This window comes from Benincasa hispida, chromosome 3 (assembly GCF_027475165.1).
Source record: "Benincasa hispida cultivar pf3 chromosome 3, pf3_genome.v1.1, whole genome shotgun sequence".
Classification (NCBI taxonomy): Eukaryota; Viridiplantae; Streptophyta; class Magnoliopsida; order Cucurbitales; family Cucurbitaceae; genus Benincasa; species Benincasa hispida.
The window spans coordinates 9,409,577-9,430,297 of NC_143480.1; the positions used below are offsets into that span (position 1 = coordinate 9,409,577).

At 36.2% G+C, this 20,721-nt stretch overlaps 2 protein-coding genes across 2 annotated transcripts; one reads left to right on the plus strand and one right to left on the minus strand.

Annotated features, from left to right (window-relative positions):
• The first annotated feature begins 533 nt into the window (after positions 1-533).
• On the plus strand, positions 534-14,300 carry HB-1 (homeobox-1). The gene is made up of 18 exons (XM_039025103.2): positions 534-1,305; positions 1,459-1,917; positions 3,620-3,693; positions 5,519-5,929; positions 6,014-6,103; positions 6,264-6,428; positions 6,541-6,763; positions 7,386-7,486; positions 8,229-8,315; positions 8,408-8,560; positions 8,656-8,811; positions 9,158-9,367; positions 9,465-10,133; positions 10,245-10,766; positions 11,476-12,108; positions 12,243-12,344; positions 12,793-13,056; positions 13,174-14,300. Exons 1-18 carry the CDS (start codon positions 1,158-1,160, stop codon positions 13,975-13,977), a joined length of 5,271 nt encoding a protein of 1,756 aa, XP_038881031.1. The 5' UTR covers positions 534-1,157; the 3' UTR covers positions 13,978-14,300.
• A 71-nt stretch (positions 14,301-14,371) lies between these two features.
• LOC120072668 (uncharacterized) lies at positions 14,372-16,280 on the minus strand. The gene is made up of 3 exons (XM_039025104.2): positions 15,843-16,280; positions 15,207-15,640; positions 14,372-15,114 (listed from the first exon to the last, which is right to left on the minus strand). The coding sequence occupies exons 1-3, from the start codon at positions 16,005-16,007 to the stop codon at positions 14,676-14,678; spliced, it is 1,038 nt and encodes a 345-aa protein (XP_038881032.1). The 5' UTR covers positions 16,008-16,280; the 3' UTR covers positions 14,372-14,675.
• Positions 16,281-20,721: the final 4,441 nt, after the last annotated feature.

Genomic DNA, 20,721 nt, shown 5'->3' on the forward strand with positions numbered 1-20,721 from the left:
ATCAAATGTAAATTGGAGAATTTAAAATATTTAATATTGATTTAAATATAATTTACATGAATAAGAATTCATGTTTAAATTAGGTATTTTACCAATTTAACAGTTGAGATGGATGCGATAGATTTTAAGGATAAATGAGATGGACCTAACTAATAAATAATATTTCAGGTTTGACAGGATTTTGAACCATTAACAATAAAGTTTCTTTTAAGAACATTGGGAATAAAGTTGAGATTGTTAAAATATTAAAAACCAAATTGAAATAATTATTTTAAAAAGGCAAAAAATACAAAATCGTCTCTGATTTGTAATAGTAATGATTTTTTAAAAGACATTAAAAAAATAAAAAAAATTGAAAAACAAAATAAAACTATAACAAATACATGTGACGTGGTTGTGCAAAGGATTTATATTTGTCATTTGATTTGAAGCCACCAATGAGAATGACCAATCAGCGAGGTTGGGTTGTAAAGGGGTCGAAAACGTAAATTCATAAACTTGGAGCCCATGTTTGCAATCTAGAGTTCATGGATGAAGGAAATTGGCCCTAGAAATATGAAACTCGGTCACGGCTTAAAAAAAAAAAGAAAAAGTAAATGGTGGGAGGAAAAAGAAAAAAAAAAGAAAAAGAAATGTATATATAAGTGTATATACGGATGAAGCTAACTTAAAAGTTCATCAAAATTCAGAAGAAGCACATGGGAAGGGGATTTTGGGAGTGGTGGTAAATTAAAAAAGAGAAAATTGGAAACAAAATAAAAAGAAAAAGTCTTGTTTGACATTCATTAAAAAGCGTTTATAAGAAAAGAAATTAAAGAAATTAAAGAGAATTATGGGAGGTTGGATTAGAGTGAGAGAAGACTGTTGGTTATTTGTTCCTGAATTTGCCTTTTCCTATAATTTCTTGTTTCTTTTCTCATCATTTATTATTCTTTTATTATTATTTTTGTTATTCGATGATGATAATTCTTCTATACTGCTTTTCTGTTCCTTGACTATTACGGTATTTAGGTTAAGTGGGGAAAGGGAAATTCGTAGTTCGATTGCTTCGGGCTTTTCAATTTTGTTTTGGAAGAGTGTTTTTGGTTTTTGATTCTAGGGTTTGGCTGTTCTGTGTTTTTTTTTCCTTCTTCCTTCGATCTTCATCTTCGGATTCGATGGAAGCTGCCGCTTCCGACGGCGAAAATCACAACCTGAATAATGATAATATTAACAAAATTAGTAACTCAAGTGAGGGTCTTAGCAAGCCCAAGCGCCAGATGAAGACTCCGTTTCAGCTTGAAACCCTCGAGAAAGCCTATGCTTGTTCGTTCACAAACCTTTCCTTTCCTTTTTTTTTTCCTTTCCTTTTTGTGTGTGTGTGTTCTTCTTCTTTCAATTTTGTTAATTTGTTTTCGTTTGCTTTCTTTGTTTACTTACTGGGATTTTGATTTTCTTCTGTTTGGTTGATTTGATCAGTGGAGACTTACCCATCAGAGTCGACAAGGGCTGAACTGTCGGAGAAATTGGGGCTCACCGATCGGCAATTGCAGATGTGGTTTTGTCATAGGAGGTTGAAGGACAAGAAGGAACCGGCGAAGAAACCCCGGAAGGTGGCACCTGCACCCCCCTTGCCGTTGCCTGATTCTCCCATTGACGAATTGAGAGTAGTGGCCGAGCCGGGTAGTGATTACGCCTCAGGGTCGGGCTCGGGTTCAAGTCCATTTGGTGATGTTGGGTTGCGTAATGTGGTACCTAGAGGTGTTGGAGATGATATGCCAATGATGAGAAGGTATTATGAACCTTCACGGTCTGTTATGGAACTTAGAGCTATTGCTTGTGTGGAGTCGCAGTTAGGAGAGCCATTGAGGGAGGACGGACCTATTCTTGGGATTGAATTTGATCCATTACCACCTGATGCTTTTGGAGCACCTATAGGTATGGCTTATTTTTTATTCTTATTAAACCGTTCTTAAAACTTACGATTACATGTATATGGACATTTTATTTATTTTCAATTTTAGAAATGAGTTTATAGATGTATATATGAATATAAAGAGAACAAAAGCTCTAGAAAAGCTGAAGGAGTTACTTAAAGAACCTCAGTTGGCATTAATAATGAATTGGAGTGTACAATGAGGACCAAGAGAAGAAGCACATATTTTAATTTCTGGTTTTGGTCTCAATTTTTAGTATTGGTTTAATAGTTTGAATCCTACTTAAAGTACCATTTATGATGTTGCAGTATGTATAGCTGCTCTTGCATTAGACGTATCCCTTCTAATGTTGTGGTAAGTCAAATATCAGTTTGATAAGCAATGAGAATGAAGCACCTGGCCCTGAAGGTTGAATTATAATTAGGAGGTTTTGGTTGAGGACTTCCATAAAGTCCTCCAAGGATTTGGTTTAATTGGGAGGCTGTGGAAGAGGACTTAGTTTAAGATGTCCAACAGTTTTATGAGAGGGGCCTCATTGATTCATCTATGGATGAAATCTGTATTTCCCTTCCCCAAAGAAGTCTGAAACATCTGATTTGAAGGATTTTGGGATGATTAGTTTAGTTACTGGCCTTTATAAGATTGTTTCTTATGAGTTGGCCAAGAGACTGAGAGTGGTCTGAGGGGCCTTTGTGGCTTGGAGGTAGATTCTTGATCAACTTTGCATTATTGAGAATGCTATTGATGATTGTTGATCTTACAAGGAAGAAGGGGGTTTCTTACATAACTTATCTTTGGACCTATGATTATTTAGGATCGAACTTTCTTAACAAGGTCCTTCTGAAAAAATGACATGGGCTTTGAGGGCATTTATGCAGGTGGTTGCTTGAAATGAAATTTATTTTATTTTCATTCCTTGTCATTAATAACCCGAAGGAAACTGTTTCACTGCCTGATGAAAGACATTTCAATGGATCGGAGGGTTCTGAGGATGGAGGGCCATATATAGTTAATCGAAGTGGTGTATCAACAGGGAGGAGCCTAAGAGGTTGTGTTGTTCGGAACCCAGTTAAAAAGAACAGTGCTTTCTTGGCTTAATGGTTTCAAGGGTTTTCCTTTAGAACCTGATTCTTGTGGTAGAAGGTAATTGTGACTTGTTGAATATGATTATTGGCTTGCTTCCAAGATGGTGCAAAGTGAAACTCTTAAAAGACATTCTTATTGACCTTAGTTATATACATACGTACGTACATACACACGTACACACGTACACACGTACACACGTACGTACGTACATACATACATACATACATACAGACACACACACACACACACACACACACACACACACACACATATATATTTACTTACATACTTGCATAAATACAGACTACCATCTGATGCTGTAAAGTTTAATTGTGGTCTTGATTTATTTGCTGAGTAAAAAAATCGATAAAAATTTTATGTGATGGATAATAACTGCTTGAATAGAATTACTTGGTTCATTGTCATTCGTAACCCGAGGGTTATATCTCAAACATCTATTTGTTTTGCATTAGTCATGCTCTATCATGTTCAGATTTCCTCCTAAAATGTTGTTTTGTTATCTTCTTGAGTATGACACTATGACTTGATGCTAAACTCCAACAGTATTCTCGATGATAATAGTATTTTGCTGCTCATTTTGTTTCGTGTGATTACAGTGGCAGAACAGCAGAAGCGATCTGGACATTCGTATGGGGACAAATATGAACAACGGGATGCAAAATCAAATAAAGTTAGTCTATGTTGTTAATTGAATATGCTGTTTTATTGTACTATGCATTTCTACCCAATGTTGACATGGTGTATATTTCATCTACCAATGACATTGTTTCTTATTAACCAAAAAAAAAAAAAAAAAAAAAACCCAAATGATGGCATGGTGATTCATCCTGATCTAAACCTTTCCTCATAATTTTTCTATTCTTTCCATCTCAATTATTCATGATGTTACGTTTTTCTATGTATAAAATTTCTATTGGGAACTTCACAAAAAAGGTCCTTACACTTTCGCCCCTTGCATTTATGCCCTAGACAGTTGCTCTGGAGTGCGTTTACACTTTATTAACATATTGGCAATTGTACTATATGTTTTCGGCTCCCCCAATTCCTACCCCTAACTCTTTTTTTTTCCTTCCTTTTTACTACCCCTAATTGCTACCATAGTGAACCTCTTTAAGTAAATTTTGATCATATGTGTGTGTGTATGATATCTGTTAAGAAAAATGAAACAATACACACTAAGAAACCAGTAGTCCACCTCAAAGGAGCTTAGATACAGAAATGGAAACGAAGTAGTTATTATAAGAAAAGGCTCTAATTTTCCTGGGATTATTACAAAACTCCATGGTAATGTAATCCAAAGGGAAGTATTGTTGTCAACACAAGACACTCAAGCCCCTAAATATTATCAAGCTAATTGATCCACAAGGTGACAGCAAGAGAGGTTGTCCTCCATTGTGCTCTTCCTTTGCCCCTTAACAGCGGAGTCAGTCCTACATGACTTTCTTGTTTGGTCTGGGAGCTCGTGTTCCTTTTCTTTTGGTTTTCGTCATCCTCTTTCCAGTAGGGAAATGGACGGATGTGGCCTCTCTTCTTGTCTTAATCGAAGGCCATATGTTTAGAATTGGGAGAAGGAATGTGAGAGTTTGGAATCCTAGTCCTTTGGAGGGATTCTTGTGTAAATCCTTTTTTCAAAGTATGGTTGACCACTCTCCCATAGGTGGTCTCGGTCTTCTTGGTTCTTTGGAGGATAAAGATCCCTAGGAAAGTGAGGTTCTTTACCTAGCAAGTTCTTCATGGTCATGCTAATACGATGGATTGGCCGGTGAGGAAATTACCTTCGCTTGTTGGGCCGTTTTGTTGTCTTCTTTTTTGGAAGGCGGAGGAAGACATGGATCGTATCTTTTGGCAGTGTGAGTATGCTAGTTCAGTTTGAGAGCTGTTTTTCTAGATGTTTGGCGTCTCTTTGGCTCGTCAGAGGGGTACTCGTAGTATGATCGAGGTGTTCCTTCTCCATCGTCGCGAGGGGAGAAGGGTCGTTTTCCATGGCATGCTGGGTTGTGTGCTATTTTATGGACTTTGTGGGGCGAGTGGAATGATGACTTTTAGAGGGGGAGGGATAGGTACCCTAGTGAGATTTGGTCCCTTGTTTGCTATCACTTCGTTTTCGAAAACCTTTTGTAACTACTCCATAGACATTCTCTTGCATAGTTGGAGTCACTTTTTGTAGGACTTTTGTCTTTTGTGGGCTTGGTTTTTTTATGTCCGTGCTTGTCTTCTTTCATTTTTTCTCAATGAAAGTGGTTGTTTCTATAAAAAAAAAAAAAAAAAAAAAAAAAAAAATCCTAGACATCAGACAAAACACCACCTTCAAACAATTAGTACAAATCACTACAGATGGTGGAGTGACAAATTTTTAATTAATTTTGTATACAATCTGATCATTCTCAAATACAAATGTAATATTGAGTTAATATATTTAGTATGGGCAACGATTTCACTTGTGCTATATCATTCTTTTGGTTTATTGTGTTGAAATGGATTGAATTCTCATGCAGGTGACTGCAAGGGGATTCCCTGAATATCCATTTATGCCAGACCAGTCTAATATTAGAGCTGATGCGTATGGTCCAGTTTCCCAACCACATTATCCAGATTCATTAGGCGAGGTTTCAGCAGCCAGGACACCATCATTTTTGCATGGTCATGAACAGTTGAACAGGAACCATAATTACCACAGTCAGGTCTCAAGGGTTCGCCTTCTGTCTCAACAGGAGAAGCAGGGAATTGCAATTCCATCTTCTGCTGAAGACAATGCATTTGCCCCTCCAAGGGATTCTTTTGCAAGTATCAGAATGAATTCTCAGTTTACTGAACACCCAATTGTTGAACAAGAAAATTCGTATGTGTTGCCTGATGGGCATGTTTATCCAAACGATGTCATGATTAGGATGGAAAGGAAACGCAAGGTATTCCTAAGCATTCAAAAGATGCTGTGATACTTGAATGTGGATTCAAATTCTTATTTCTTATGGCTTCCTTTCCTTCCGTAGAGTGAAGAAGCTCGTCTGAGTAAAGAAGCTGAAGCGCATGAAATGAGAATGCGGAAAGAGCTTGAGAAACAAGATATTCTGAGGAAAAAGGTTTTCTTATTTTTTTCATTTATTATTTAATTTATGTAAAATAATAATGCTATTTTCTTTTTATGATATAGAAAACTATTTTTACAATATGTACCCTGTTTTACTAAGAAGAACTGAAAGAAACTTCTCTTAGAAAAACTATAATTTTCATTGTTGGTAGAATGAAGAACGAATGAGGAAAGAAATGGAAAAGCAAGATCGTGAAAGGAGGAGAGAAGAGGAGAGGTTACTGCGAGAAAAGCAGCGGGAAGCTGAGAGATTAAAGCGTGAGGAAAGACGTGAACATGAACGGAGGGAAAAGTTTCTGCAGAGGGAGTATGTGAGGGTAGGTTTAGAAGGTTTAAGTGTTTGTTGCTCCGCCGCTGCTTAGTTCTTATGGAAATTACTAAAATGCGTTATTAGTTATCCTTGCTCACCTTCATTTTTCTCAACTTTAGGCTGAGAAGAGGAAACAAAAAGAAGCTATTCGCAAAGAGAAGGAAGCTGTGAGACGCAAAGCTGCTATTGAGAAGGCTACTGCTCGTAGAATTGCCCGTGAGTCTATGGAGCTTATTGAGGATGAACAGCTTGAACTGATGGAACTGGCTGCTGCAAACAAAGGATTATCCTCCATATTAAGTCTTGATCATGACACTCTGCAGAATCTTGAATCTTTCCGAGGTTCGCATTGTTTTTAGTTGCCACCTAGTTTTTTAACTTCAAATATTGTAAGGTTAGGTTGTACCTGGTAGTCAGTCATGTGAACTCAATGGCGTTGCGTGTTTGCTAGTTCTTGTACTTATTAAGAATGTCAATTCTTTCCCCTTTATTTCCTTGTATGTCCAAATGAGTGAAGTATATATTCAAAGCCCAGTTAATTTGTATTTTTGAAACTAGCATACCAATTAGTTCATCAAAATGACAAATCAGATTATTCCTGTTACTTGTGTACCAAACAAATAAGGACTATGTAAATAATGAAGGGCTTAAAGGAAATGGGTTCAATCCATAGTGGCCACCTACCTAGAGTTTAATATTTTACGAGTTTTCTTAACAATTATATCTAGCAAAATCAGACGATTGTTCCATTAGAATAGTCAAGGTGTGTGTAAGCGCCTGGACACTCGTATATATAAAAGAAAAAGGTAATTTTTGTTCTTATGATAAGACACGTTTAGGACTCTTGATCTTGTGTGCCTTGGCTTTCTTATTAATGTTGTTATTATCATCATTATCATTATTGCTATTATTATTTTATAGATTTCTGAATCTTACAGTCAGCTGTTGACATATTATTTATCAGATTATCTTGGTGCATTTCCACCCAAGTCTGTGCAACTGAAGAAACCTTTTGGCATTCAGCCTTGGGTCAATTCAGAGGAGAACATTGGTAACCTTCTCATGGTACATCTCAAAGCCTCCTTTGTATAATTCAATGAGCATTTTAAGAAGCATGGTAGCGTTGTTGCCCCATGGTGATTTTTATGTTGGAGTTGGATGTTACTTTGACACATTTGCTTTTGTAACTTCAGTTCCAAGTTTTTTAGATTAAGAATTTTGTGGTCATTTACTTGTATGTTTGCCTTTAATTTAAAGTTTTACATGATTAGTTGATTACTGTTAAAGGTCATAGTCTCTTAAAAATTAAAATACATGATCGTAATGTTGTCATAATTTGGATTTTAGAAAATTTTGGAGTGTTATAACTTCATCCAGTTCCCTGATAATTTATCAGAGATTAAAGATGTAGTTTTTTTTTTTTGGAAACGGAAACAAACTTTTTTTTGAATTAATAAAAAGAGGCTAATGCTCAAAATACAAAGAGACTTACAAATAGCTTTAAATCAAAGCAAGCATAACTAAGGATCAGTGGGTGTACCAGGCCATCTCAACTAGGTTTACACCGCCATAGTGCCCTCATCATTGACATGCGAGTCATTTCCAAGATGCTTTCAGTTCCCTGTTAGCACTTTGAGTATTTTGGTTCTGTGCTTTGTGCAACTTGTAGTTTACTTTGCATCAATTAACTTCATGTTATTAGCATTTATTCTGGCTAGTGGCGATTGCAAGAGGTCTCAAGTTTCGCTGCGGTAACATCTTTTTGAGAGGGGAATTGTAACCTAAATATCTCGAGTTTGTTTCTCAGGTCTGGAGATTTTTTATTACATTTTCTGATGTTCTAGAGCTGTGGCCCTTTACTCTTGATGAGTTTGTTCAAGCTCTTCATGATTATGTAAGTCACCCATGAGGACATTTTCTCCCCGATAAAATATTTTCAAGTTGGCTTCCAATCCATTTTGACACCCGTCTTAAATTCAATACTAGGATTCTAGATTGCTGGGTGAGATTCACATTTGCCTTCTGAGACTGATCGTAAAAGATATTGAAGATGTTGCAAGAACACCTTCTGCTGGAATGGGAATGAACCAGAATGGTGTTGCTAACTCTGGAGGTGGACATCCACAGATTGTTGAAGGGGTAATCACTTCGAATAATATAAATAATTTGTATATTCTAAGATGGGTTTCTCTGAATCTTATCAGAACCATCTGACATACATTTTTTTGTGTCAGGCATATGCGTGGGGGTTTGACATTTGCAACTGGCAGAAGCATTTAAACTCGTTAACATGGCCTGAAATATTTCGGCAATTAGCACTATCAGCAGGATTTGGACCTCAGTTGAAAAAGAGGAGTTTGGCAATGTCTGAAATGCGTAGCAATGATGAGGTCTACTTTTCAATTCTTTACCAATGGGCAATTACTTCTATGTAGTAGAACTGTTTAACTTTTTTCTTTATTACTAGAAAATGCATTATCCTGAAGTAGCAACGTCATCAAGGAAGTAGGGAGATGCTACTGTAGATGGTGATGGGGCTATTCTGTTTAGTGTTAATACTTAAAATCGATCTTTTGCATCAGCTACATGTTCTAGATTCCAAGGCATTGCCTGTTCATAGATATACCTCCTCCCCCGTTATTATTGATTTCAACCTTCCTTTAGTACATGTAAGAATTTTCATATTCAAATGAGACTGTCATTCTTTTCTTTTATTGAGTTATTCTTGATTTGTAGGCTAAATGCGGCGAGGACGTTGTTTCTACTCTACGGAATGGTTCAGCAGCTGAAAATGCATTTGCTATCATGCAAGAGAAAGGTTTGTTAGCACCTCGGAGATCTAGGCATCGGCTAACTCCTGGAACCGTCAAATTTGCTGCTTTTCATGTCCTTTCCCTAGAAGGCAGCGAGGGGTTAACAGTACTAGAACTTGCAGAGAAGATACAGGTGAGCCTAATATTTCTGTGGACTGAGAATTTCTATGGTATATTTTTTATGCTGTCTAATTTTAATAAGAAACCTTACCTATAAGTCGATTATATAGAGATCTGGACTTAGAGATCTGTCTACAAGCAAGACACCCGAGGCTTCCATTTCTGTTGCTTTGACAAGGGATACTAAGCTCTTTGAAAGAATAGCTCCTTCCACGTATCGTGTACGAGCTCCCTACAGGAAGGATCCAGATGAGGCCGAGGAAATACTCTCAGTAGCCAGAAAGAAAATTCAGGTATTTCAGAATGGGTTTTTGGCTGGAGAAGATGCTGATGATGTTGAAAGAGACGAAGAATCTGAATGTGATGATGTTGATGAAGATCCTGAAGTTGATGATATAGCAACGACTTCCTTGGTGAATGAAGATGTTAGCAAAGGAGATGCTAACTTAGGAATCGAGAATGAGAACTTATGTCATGATATTTCTGGAAATCCAAAAAATGAAAATGCCAAAGATATATCATCCTTCCCCCTAAGTGGCTCTACGGGCACAAAATATTTAAACATGCCTACAGAGCAGTATGCTGCTGTTGATGAGACCATTATTAGTGATCTTGATCAAGAAAATATGGAGATTGATGAAAGCAAGGAAGGTGAATCATGGATTCAAGGACTTACAGAAGGTGAATATCATGATCTTAGTGTTGAGGAGCGCTTGAATGCCCTTATCGTCTTGACCAGCATTGCAAATGAAGGAAACTCTATTCGCCTTGTTCTTGAGGTAAACGTTACTTCTAGTTTGATATTGGAACTTCTTCATGATACTTATTAAATATTTTCAATTCTTCATTTTTATTGGAGGATTTTGATTTAAATAAGAATGGTTATATAGGATCGCTTGGAAGCTGCGAATGCTGTTAAGAAGCAAATGTTGACAGAGGCTCAGATTGATAAATCTCGCCTAAAAGAAGAGATCATTACTAAATCTGATTTTCCTATTCATATAGTGAGCAAGGTGGAAACTGAACTCAATGGTTCCACTATGGACGGCGGGCAAAGCCCTTTTCCTGTTGCCGACAATAAGAACAATGAAACAACCTCAAGCACTGCTGAAAACCTTGGTAGTCTGCCTAATGAGAGGGGTACTTTAGTACCGGATCTTTTCCTAGGCCCGGATAACTTCTTGGCTCAGCAATGTGGACATGCTTCAAAGAGGTCACGTTCACAGTTAAAATCTTATATTGCCCATAGAGCTGAAGAAATGTACACATATAGGTCTTTGCCTCTTGGTCGAGATCGTAGACGTAACCGGTACTGGCAATTTGTTGCATCTTCTTCAAGTAATGATCCTGGTTCTGGGAGAATCTTTGTTGAAATGTATGATGGAAAGTGGAGGCTTATTGATTCTGAAGAGGTAGACATATTCTTTTTGTGGTGTTTGGTTTATCTTATAGAAGATCCTGCTTTTCCTGGTATATTTTTCCCATTTTTATTTGGAGGGGGGACATATGTTGCATGCCCACTATCGATTCATGGGTTTTCTTTTTTAATCCTAAATGGACCTGCCTATTCTCTTTATAAAAACGTCTTAGTGATGTGATGTATTTTCATTAGAATATTTGTAATAGATAATTAGATTTGGTAAAATTAGGAACTCCTAGTCTCTCTCTCTCTCACTCACTAATTTATTTTAGTTCCCTGGAATGTTCTGTTCCATCTATATACATCTAGTGGAATCAAAATTTTCTCTGCATAGTTGACCAGGCACTCTATTGGAAGCAACTAGTTGCTACATGCTTTGATCCTTTTTTTCCCCTCTTGGCATTAGATTAATCAAATGCTAGAATGTGCCATTGGAGGAAGAGGAAGAACTTGGCAGTTATTGTATGAACTTGTTAGTAGATGTACTATATACCAGGTTTGGAGAATAGGTTCTTTGTATTTTTATGCAATAGTTAGGCATATGCTTAAGAATTTTCTCATATAAGATGTTTGTTATCCTTATACCTATTCTTTCTGTTCTTGTTTTTGTTTTTTTTGTTTTTTTTCCCTCAGCCCTTTGTGTTTAGATTCTGACATCCATCCTTTGACCTTTGAAATTAATCGATCTCTCTTATTTGTAGGGTTTTGATGCTCTTTCATTGGCTTTGGACACACGGGGCATAAGAGAATCACACCTACGCATAATGTTACAAATGATAGAGACACCATTTAAGGAAAATGTTCGGAGGAATCTGCAGTGTGCCAATGAGATGGTTCGAAGTGGAATTACGCCTAAAAATGAAAATGATGATTCGAGTTCTAGTCCTGATTGCAACACTGGTTTCAATAGTCCTAGCAGTACTGTTTGTGGGTTAAATACGGATACGATGATAACATCATCTTCATTCAGAATTGAGCTTGGGAGAAATGAAAACGAAAAGAAGGCTGCATTTAGACGGTATCAAGACTTGCAGAGGTGGATGTTGAGAGAGTGCTTTAGCACATCAACACTATGTGCCATGGAATTTGGAGAAAAAAGGTGCACTGCACTGTTGGACATTTGTGATTCTTGTCTGTGCTTGTTTGATTCTCAACATTCTCATTGTCCTTCGTGCCATCGAACTTTTGGTATTAGTGGGAATGATATTAATTTTCTGGAACAACAACGTCATTGTGAGAGGGAAAGGAAGTCTAACCCTTTGGATACACACGTTTTAGATGCATCTCTCCCCCTCAAAAGTAGGTTGCTCAAGGCTCTCCTAGCTTTCATTGAGGTAAGCAGTAACCATTAAGGCCATTTTCAACTTAATTCCAATTTTACTTTTAGATTTAAAGGCTAATGCCTGCAATTTTGGTTGCCTTTACCTCTTTCGGGACTTGCATATCATCAGGAGTTGCTTTTTCGCAGGTACATGTTCCGTCAGAAGCTTTTCAATCGTTTTGGACAGAACATAGGAAAGATTGGGGTGTCAGGATGAAATTATCATCTTCTATTGAGGAGCTTTTACAGGTATTTCTGCATTTTCAAGTGCTGAGCTCACAATAAAGTTGTTATAAACCAACCTCCAGGCCTTCTAAACTGGTTATCTGATACTTCCCCAAATCCTCGTTGTCTTCCTAAATCTGTGTTACTTGTGCCTTGACCTTTCTAAGGGTTTTTTTTAGAATCAATCAGTTGCTTGAAACTATTTATTGGCTGATTCCTCATTAATTTACATGCTTGTTTATTTGGTGAACTTGGAGTTAATATCTAAATTATAGTTACATATTTAACATGCATAGTGCAATATGCATCCCTGATGGCTTCCTGCATATCTAATCTTTGCTCAACCTTGTGTTTTGTATTTGAATTCTGAGTCTGTTCATATCAAATCTGCTAATTGTTTCTAGTTTTTCTGTTTTCATTATTTCCAATGGATGAAGCTTTAACTGCCATCTCCTGTTGATGAATTTTACAGATATTGACCCTGTTTGAAAGTGTAATTAAGCGGGACTTTCTAAAATCAGACTTTACTACAACTGACGAGCACCTAAGCTCATGTTCCATCTCTGGAAATATTATACATGATCCAGCAGATATTGGGTCTGTTCTTACATTACCGTGGATTCCACGGACTAGCGCAGCCATTGCTTTAAGGCTTTGTGAGCTAGATGCTTCGATTTATTATATTGGATGTGAGAAACCAGAGCCTGACCAGGATAAGGAAGTCGGAGAACATATGGTAAGTTATTTTTTCTTTTATTGCTTCCTTATTACAGACTTTATAATAGTAAGTTATTTTCTCTCTTATTGCTTCCTTATTACAGACTTCAGAGCTGATTTACTTGTCTATATGCAGAACTTTTCCAGTAGATATGTCCAGGTTAAGAATGATGAACGGACTAAACTAAATGAGTTGGATTATGATGATCTAATGAAGAATGAAAACTCAGCCGATCCAAAAAGTTTAAGGAACAGCTACAAACGCGGTCGAGGGAGTCGAGATTATGGACGTCGTAGAAAGTGGCAGAAAAAAGTTAATGGATCTAGATCTGGTCGGGTCCGGCAAAATGTCAAGAGTAATGAGAATGTGAATCAAGAACAGAGGGAGCTGGGACAAGGAACACAGGTTATGGGCGTACGGGGTCGCCGTACGGTAAGGAAGAGAAGGGCTGAGAAGAGCATTCCTGATGAAGGACTTTTGGGGCTGGTTCCTAGTAGTAGTACTCAGAACATGGATGAATCCCCAAAAGATTATCTTGGGGAATGGGAGGACGAAAAAATGGAGAGGTTCGTCGATATGGAAGATGAAGGGAACATGATGGAAGATGAAGAGAATGTGATGGAAGATGAGGAAAATGAAGAGAATGTAAACAACGTAGAAGCGATGGACTCTGACGATGATGGCCAGGGAGTTGGGTATGAGCAAGGGGGCTGGGAGTTTGGCTTCGAAAGCACTTCCAACAGATGGAATGGTGATTTAGGGATAGGTAGTGATGAGGATGTAGATTTATCTGAGGACTACAACGGCACTGAAGAGGGGGGAAACGATGATCTAGAGGAGTTAGATGTTGATAGCAGCGAGGAGTCGGATTGTTCACCAAATAGAATAGGCAACAATGGTGGAGGAGAATCCCCTGTTTCAGACGACTATAGTGATTAAATAAATATCAGACATTAAGAAGCTGCGTAATTTTGATACCCTTCACTAGCGGCTGAAATTGTGTACAGGGGAACAGAATAGCAGTTTCCCCAAAACCAAATATATTGTAGTTTTAGATCCCCCCATGACTGGCATTACCTAGATGATCTGTAGTCTAATTTATTGGTGAAAAATGTATCATCCTATCTTAGAGTAATTATTTGATAATAAAAATTTGTAAAGTTATAGTTGCTACATGATGTTGTACATGGGGAAAAACTATATTAACTCTTGATCACACTGTAGAATCGTTGAAATTTTACAAGGCTCTGTTTTATTTCTAAGATCTATTCTCTCTCTATTTATTCAATTTTCTACTTCCATGTTCATGCGTACACTTAGTGTCTCTGACAAGTACGATAACAGAATTTCATCATTATACTTAAAAAATACCTATAACTATCATTCAGAAACATCGCTCTTTCTTAACAGACACATCTCAACAACTTAACATGCTCAAATTCAGCTTTTCGTGCCGAAGTATCCACATATTTGTTGTTTCTTCCTGTTGCCATACCTCACCTCAAACACGAGGAAGCCTCGAGTACAGCGTTTGAAAAAACAGATTTGAATTACAATTACAGACCCTCTTAAAATACTTTTTTCATTTTTTTTTTTTTTTTTTTTTTTTTTTACAAGAGTGGAGCAAGGAACAGAATCTAAGACACCAGAAGTTTCTTAAGCCCAGATTTCTGCTCTGAAGTCAAGTATGTGGGGAATTTGATGTCGAACTTGATCTTCAAATTTCCCTTTTTGGAGGGTTCTTTTGGTATTGGCATGCCCTCCTTTGGTACAACCTCCACATAATCTGGATGAATGACATTGTTGATGGGGATGGTGAGGCTCCTTCCATCTAGTGTGCTCACATGAGCTGTGTAACCTGTTAGAGCTTCAGCAAGAGAGATTTTCCTTGTAACGACCAAGTCATTTCCATCCCTTGTGAATGTGCTGTGTGGCTTTTCATCTATAATGAAAACCAGGTCTGCTGGTATCACGTTTGGTTGCTCATTCCCTTTATCTGGGAATGTTATTTTTGTGCCCTTTTTCCAACCAGGCTTGATTTCTATTGTTAGAATCTCTTCCACAGGCAATGTCTTCCTGCAGATATAAAGTAAAAACGAGGAGTTCGTTATTCATCAAGTTGATTCCCTCTCAAAAACATTGAAAACAAGCAAATGAAAAGCACATACCCACTCGCATCAGCTATTTCTCTGGAGATTTTCATCTTCTTTGTGGTGCCTTTGTAGAGATCTTCAAGGCTACAGGGCAATCTCCTTTCAATTGGAGCAGCTTTTCGTGGACCTTGGCTCATCGGCTGGCCTTCACCGAATGAAGCGAACATATCATCCCCAAACATGCCACCACCAAATGGCCTGGAACCGCCCCTCATGCCCATGCCACTGCCACCGCCGCCCATTCCTCCAAATGGGGTTGAAAATCCAAAGAACTCTGCAAAAATGTCATTGGCATTTCTAGGGTTGAATCTGAACACCGTTGGTCCATCCCCAGTTTGGAAGAAGGATGCACCGCCTGGACCTCCGGCGCCCGGAGGAGGTACCTGACCTTTCAAACCTTCTTCACCACATTGATCGTAGATTGCTCTCTTCTGCGGATCACTCAAAACCTACCACAAATTTCAACAGAAATCCATAATTGAATATTAGCATTCGAAACAACGATCAGAACCATTAGCAATTCCTAAAAACACACGGTTTCATTGATCGACACAAAATCTTGAGAACCCAAAAGCCGAAACGATGAAATTGATCGATGAAGTAACTAATTTCGTCGAAAAGAGAGGTAGATCGAAAAACGAGGGATTATACCTCATAAGCCTCGGAGATCTGTTTGAATTTGGATTCGGCCTCTTTCTTATTGTTGGGATTCTTATCGGGATGCCATTTCATGGCAAGTTTCCTGTAAGCCTTCTTCAAATCATCGTCTTTGGCGTTCTTGTCTACCTGCAAAATCTTGTAATAATCGACACCCATGTGAATCTCAACCTTCTTGTTGTTGTTCTAAATCTGCAAATAAGAAATTGAAGGTAGAACTGGAGTGTTGTAAAAGCTTCAGAGTTGTAATTTAGGTTCGGAAAATTGGATTGGTGAGGAGAGAGGCGTTGGGGCATAGAAAAGGGGAAGAGAAGGATGAGTCTGGAAGAACAACAGAGATCCAGAACATTGTGGAAGCTTCCCGATGGAATTCGACTCTGATTTGGGAAGGCACGTGACAGAAAATTCTATTTCTTTATTTCCATCATTTTTGAGGAAAAATCGTAAGAAATAACACTTATAAATTTTCACATACATCTACTACCATTTTTTAATTATGACAATTTGATCTTTTTCAGTAATCTCGGAGAGATTATACGACATTTTAGTATTTTTTTTTAAAATATTTTGTGATCTTCCTAAATCTTATATATTTTGAAATTTTTATTAAATTCGATTATATTTATCAAATATTATATCAAAATCTTACACATAATTTTTTAAATCTTTAGTCAAATTTCTAATTTTCAAATCAATTCACCAATTATCCAAATGTTTTTTTAGATGGATCTCAAATGATTAACCTTGGTTTTTAAATTTTTGGAAAGATTAGTTTTTTTTTTCTTTAAAAAAGGTAAAATATGGAAAACATATAAAATCTCGATATGAATCTATATGTCGAGATCGATGAATTTGGGGACAGATATCGAAATTTTATATATTTTTCATATCTTACATTTTTTACAAAATTTAATCTTTCCCAGAATTTAAAAATCAAAATGCAATCATCCATTTAAACAAATCTAACTGGTAAATTCATTTGAAAATTTAAAAATTCATATATTGGAAAATTAGCCTAAAATTACCTAACAATTGAATATAATATTCAATAAAAATAACCGAATTTGGAGAAAATTTGAAAATATATAAGATTTGGTATAAGATTATGATGGATTATAAATTTCAGCTTTTAATCCAAATGTATCAAGAGAGGGCTAAAACAATTGATAAGTTAAAAAAAGTAATTTTTTTAACTAAATCTCGGTGGTCGTCCGAGATCCTCTGACAAAAACTAGTTTAACTAATTTTTAAAAAGTGTGCTAGTTTTGAAAATTAGAAAGTTAATGGTATTGACAATTTCTCTTTCTGGGGCACGGTGTCTCTTTTATTTATTTATTCACTTAATTGTCAAAAATTTTGGTAAATTTAGTTCATTTTTCTTCCCCAAATTACGGTGGGTTAACAATAACCAATATGAAAATAACTCAATGATGAAAGCATTTACCTATTATTATTATTAGTATTTTAAGTTCAAAGCTTTAAGTAGGAAACAAAAGTATAGCAAGTGCATCTCCTACATCTTTTATCTTGGAGCATGCTAATTATTTGAGGACGATTTTGTTGAAAATGACTTTTGAACTTAGATACATAGCAAAAGTTAGGGAGTGGGAGAGCTTTGTTTCACATTAGAAAATTTAGCAGCCTTGTTGGAAATGCAACCAAAGTCCTACATTGGTTAGATAAGGGGAGGATCACGAGTATGTAAGTGAGGACAACTATTTCTGTTGATATGAGACTTTTTAGGGCAAAACCAAAAGCAAAATCATAAGGGTTGTCAGGTTATAACTTATTTTTTATTTTATTGGAAAATATGTAAATTTCTATACAACACATGACTAATAACTAAAATCTCATAAAATTAAAATACTAAATACTAAATATCTGTTATATTTATTGTAAACTTTAAATAAAGATAAATATCATAACAATTTAAAAAAAAAAGATATAAAAATTCACAAATTAATCAATACAAAATTTGTATATATATATATATATATATATATATATATATATATATATATATATAAATTTAGGTTGGGTTGAATCAACCCAAATTTTTTTAGCCAACCCACAACCCAACCCTTATATTTTGGGTTTGGTAGTTCAGGTTGTTCGCATTGTCGGGTTATTTGAATACCCCTAGTCATTGACCTTAACATGCCTAAAGGATATAAATACCAAGGCATGCTAGATATGAGTTTAAAGTATGTTAGTGGTAGAAATATAACCCTTTCATCACACGCGTGCCTCTGCTGTCGTCTGTCCGGTCGGATGGGCGAGTTCGAGTTGGAGTAACCGTGCTTGTGCAAAAAAGAACTAAATTTTTATTACTTATCTTTTTAAGTTTTTTTTAACCCGATTTATTAAAATATTAAATATAATAAATTTTATTTATTTTACCTGTATATGACCATGACCATTTTCTCTTCTCCAGAACCCTAATTCTTCTTCTTCTTGACATATTCATTAGATTTGAGAGAAATACAGTTTTGTATGCGTTCCTTCCATCGATATTATTCTCATATGTTTTGAGTAACTTTTCTTTCTATTCTAGTCCGTTTTCCGGCGAGTGCATGCCTGAAATTGGAGGCTATGTTAACCTTGGGGAACAACCGGCATAGCGATTAGCACTGAGGTCACGCTGTAATTGCTTTCAGGGCAATGTTTCCTCCACGACGCAACTACTCTTCACGAAATTTGTTCTAACAATCTGAAAACAATTATTTCCAAATGTCGATCAAGAATGTCTTGTACTGGGCGTTTTATGCCCTAATTTATTGTTTTGTGTACTTGTATTTTAATTATCTTGTACACCCTACTAGTTTTATGCCCTAATTAATCAATACAAAGTTTGTATATATATATATATAGTTCTGTATGTGTTTCTTCCATTGATATTATTCTCATCTGTTTTGAGCAACTTTTCTTTCGATTCTAGTCCATTTTTCGGCGAGTGCACGCTTGAAATTGGAGGCTATGTTAACCTTGGGGAACAACCGACATAGCGATTAGCACTGAGGCCATGCCGTAATTACTTTCAGGGCAATCCTTCCTCCACGACGCAACTACTCTTCACGACATTTGTTCTAACAATCTAAAAGCAATTATTTCTAGATGTCGATCAAGAATGTCTTGTACTGGGCGTTTTATGCCCTAGTTTATTGTTTTGTGTACTTGTATTTTTATTATCTTGTACACCCTACTAGCTTTAGGACAAGTGGAAAATTGTTGGGGTTGATGCCCTAGAGTTCTATAGTTTGTAAACTTTGTATGAACAAACTCTTTATGTGATTAATAATATATGATATTTTTGTTCACTTTGTCTATGAAATATGTGATATTTTAGTTGCATTAACCACAAACTAATAAACAAACATCCAAGGTTATCGTTGTAACTTAAACATGTATGTGAAGACATACAGGTGGATCATGTTTAGGTGATAACCTAAATGGTCTGTAGTATATGGATAAGGCTGGGTACCTTATCCTACTGACACTACGAGTATGACCCGCTTTGTAGGTGTTACAAATGTTGTAAAGTGCTACAAATGATATGATCCTGATCATTCATGTATTAGACATGCGAGCGGATATTTTATACGAAGAAGTTTGTATAAGACCAGACCACGAAATGTTTAGTCTCATTATTTAACACCGTTCATAATAGAGACTTTCATTTCACCATGATGACAATAGGTAACATGATCTTAATCTTGAGTGAGTTGTGAACTCCTGCCTATGAAGGCGGTCATTTGATTTGTATGGGTGAAAGTGGCCAGATCGCCGACTCAACAAGCCTACCATTTTGGAAATTCGTCTGATTAGGGAGCTGGTAACACAGTTACACAAGAAGAAATTCACGCCTTTCCCGAAGCAGGGATTAGTAGATAAATTGCTCCCTTAAGGGCTGATTTTGGGTCTTGAACAATGTGACACTACACCTTCTCCTGGCCCGAGAGGGTTTTAGTCATAGTTGGACTATGATCTATTATTCATTAGGGGATCAGTGGTGCTTAAGGAGTTAGATGTAACTACAGGAGCAAAACGACAATTTGGCCTAGCTGTACTTACAAGCAATTTGTGAAGGGTCATCGTACTGTTGATTGGTTATATCCAATGAACATAGAAATATATCTGTAGTGCGAAGAGTGCAGCTGTCAGTCTTTAGTTGAGTGCCTAACAGTTAACGGATGGTGGATAATGTAATTAAAGAGTTTAATTAATTATTCACGTACCATTGGAGCTTCAAGCTACAGGTCCATAAGGTCCCCTTGGTAGCTCAAAAGGATTTAGTTGAGAATTAGTTTTTGGGTTAATTTGAATTGTTGAAATTAATAAGAGGGAATTTAATTATATATGTATAATTAAATTCATTCAATTATAAATGATATAATTGTCATAATGTATTTGATACATTATTATTTGATTGAAGGAAATAAATATTTGAATGAGATTCAAATAGTTATTAAAATTTAATATAAATATGATTTTATATTAAATGCCATAAAATGGAAAAAAGAAACTATAGTTCATATTGTATATGATACAATATTAAAACTATAGATTATGTGTTATATTTGATATAACATATAGTTTAATATAAATAAGATATGATAAGTTGGTTATCATATTTATTTATATATTAATTTTATTATTTGGATAATTATTCCTCTTTTTTCTCTAACCACCTTAGTGGGTGGTTAAATATTTTTACGGCAAATGGAATAAAAGATTTTTTTTTTTTTTTTTTTATCTTTTCTTCCTTACACAGATACACGTTTGAGAACTACACGATTGAAGTTTGCTATACGATAGAAGAGTTTTGTCTTCTTCAATCTTCTTCCTCCTCAAAACTCGAGCTCCATCCTTACCA

Bases quoted from the DNA above. Each gene is read 5' to 3' on its own strand.
- HB-1 (XM_039025103.2), top strand. From the start codon at position 1,158: ATGGAAGCTGCCGCTTCCGACGGCGAAAATCACAACCTGAATAATGAT. The intron at 1,918-3,619 runs GTATGGCTTATT...GTGTGATTACAG, and splicing joins TGCTTTTGGAGCACCTATAG to TGGCAGAACAGCAGAAGCGA. The intron at 6,104-6,263 runs GTTTTCTTATTT...CATTGTTGGTAG, and splicing joins AAGATATTCTGAGGAAAAAG to AATGAAGAACGAATGAGGAA.
- LOC120072668 (XM_039025104.2), bottom strand. From the start codon at position 16,007: ATGGGTGTCGATTATTACAAGATTTTGCAGGTAGACAAGAACGCCAAA. The intron at 15,641-15,842 runs GTATAATCCCTC...AATTTGTGGTAG, and splicing joins AGATCTCCGAGGCTTATGAG to GTTTTGAGTGATCCGCAGAA. The intron at 15,115-15,206 runs GTATGTGCTTTT...TTATATCTGCAG, and splicing joins GAAATAGCTGATGCGAGTGG to GAAGACATTGCCTGTGGAAG.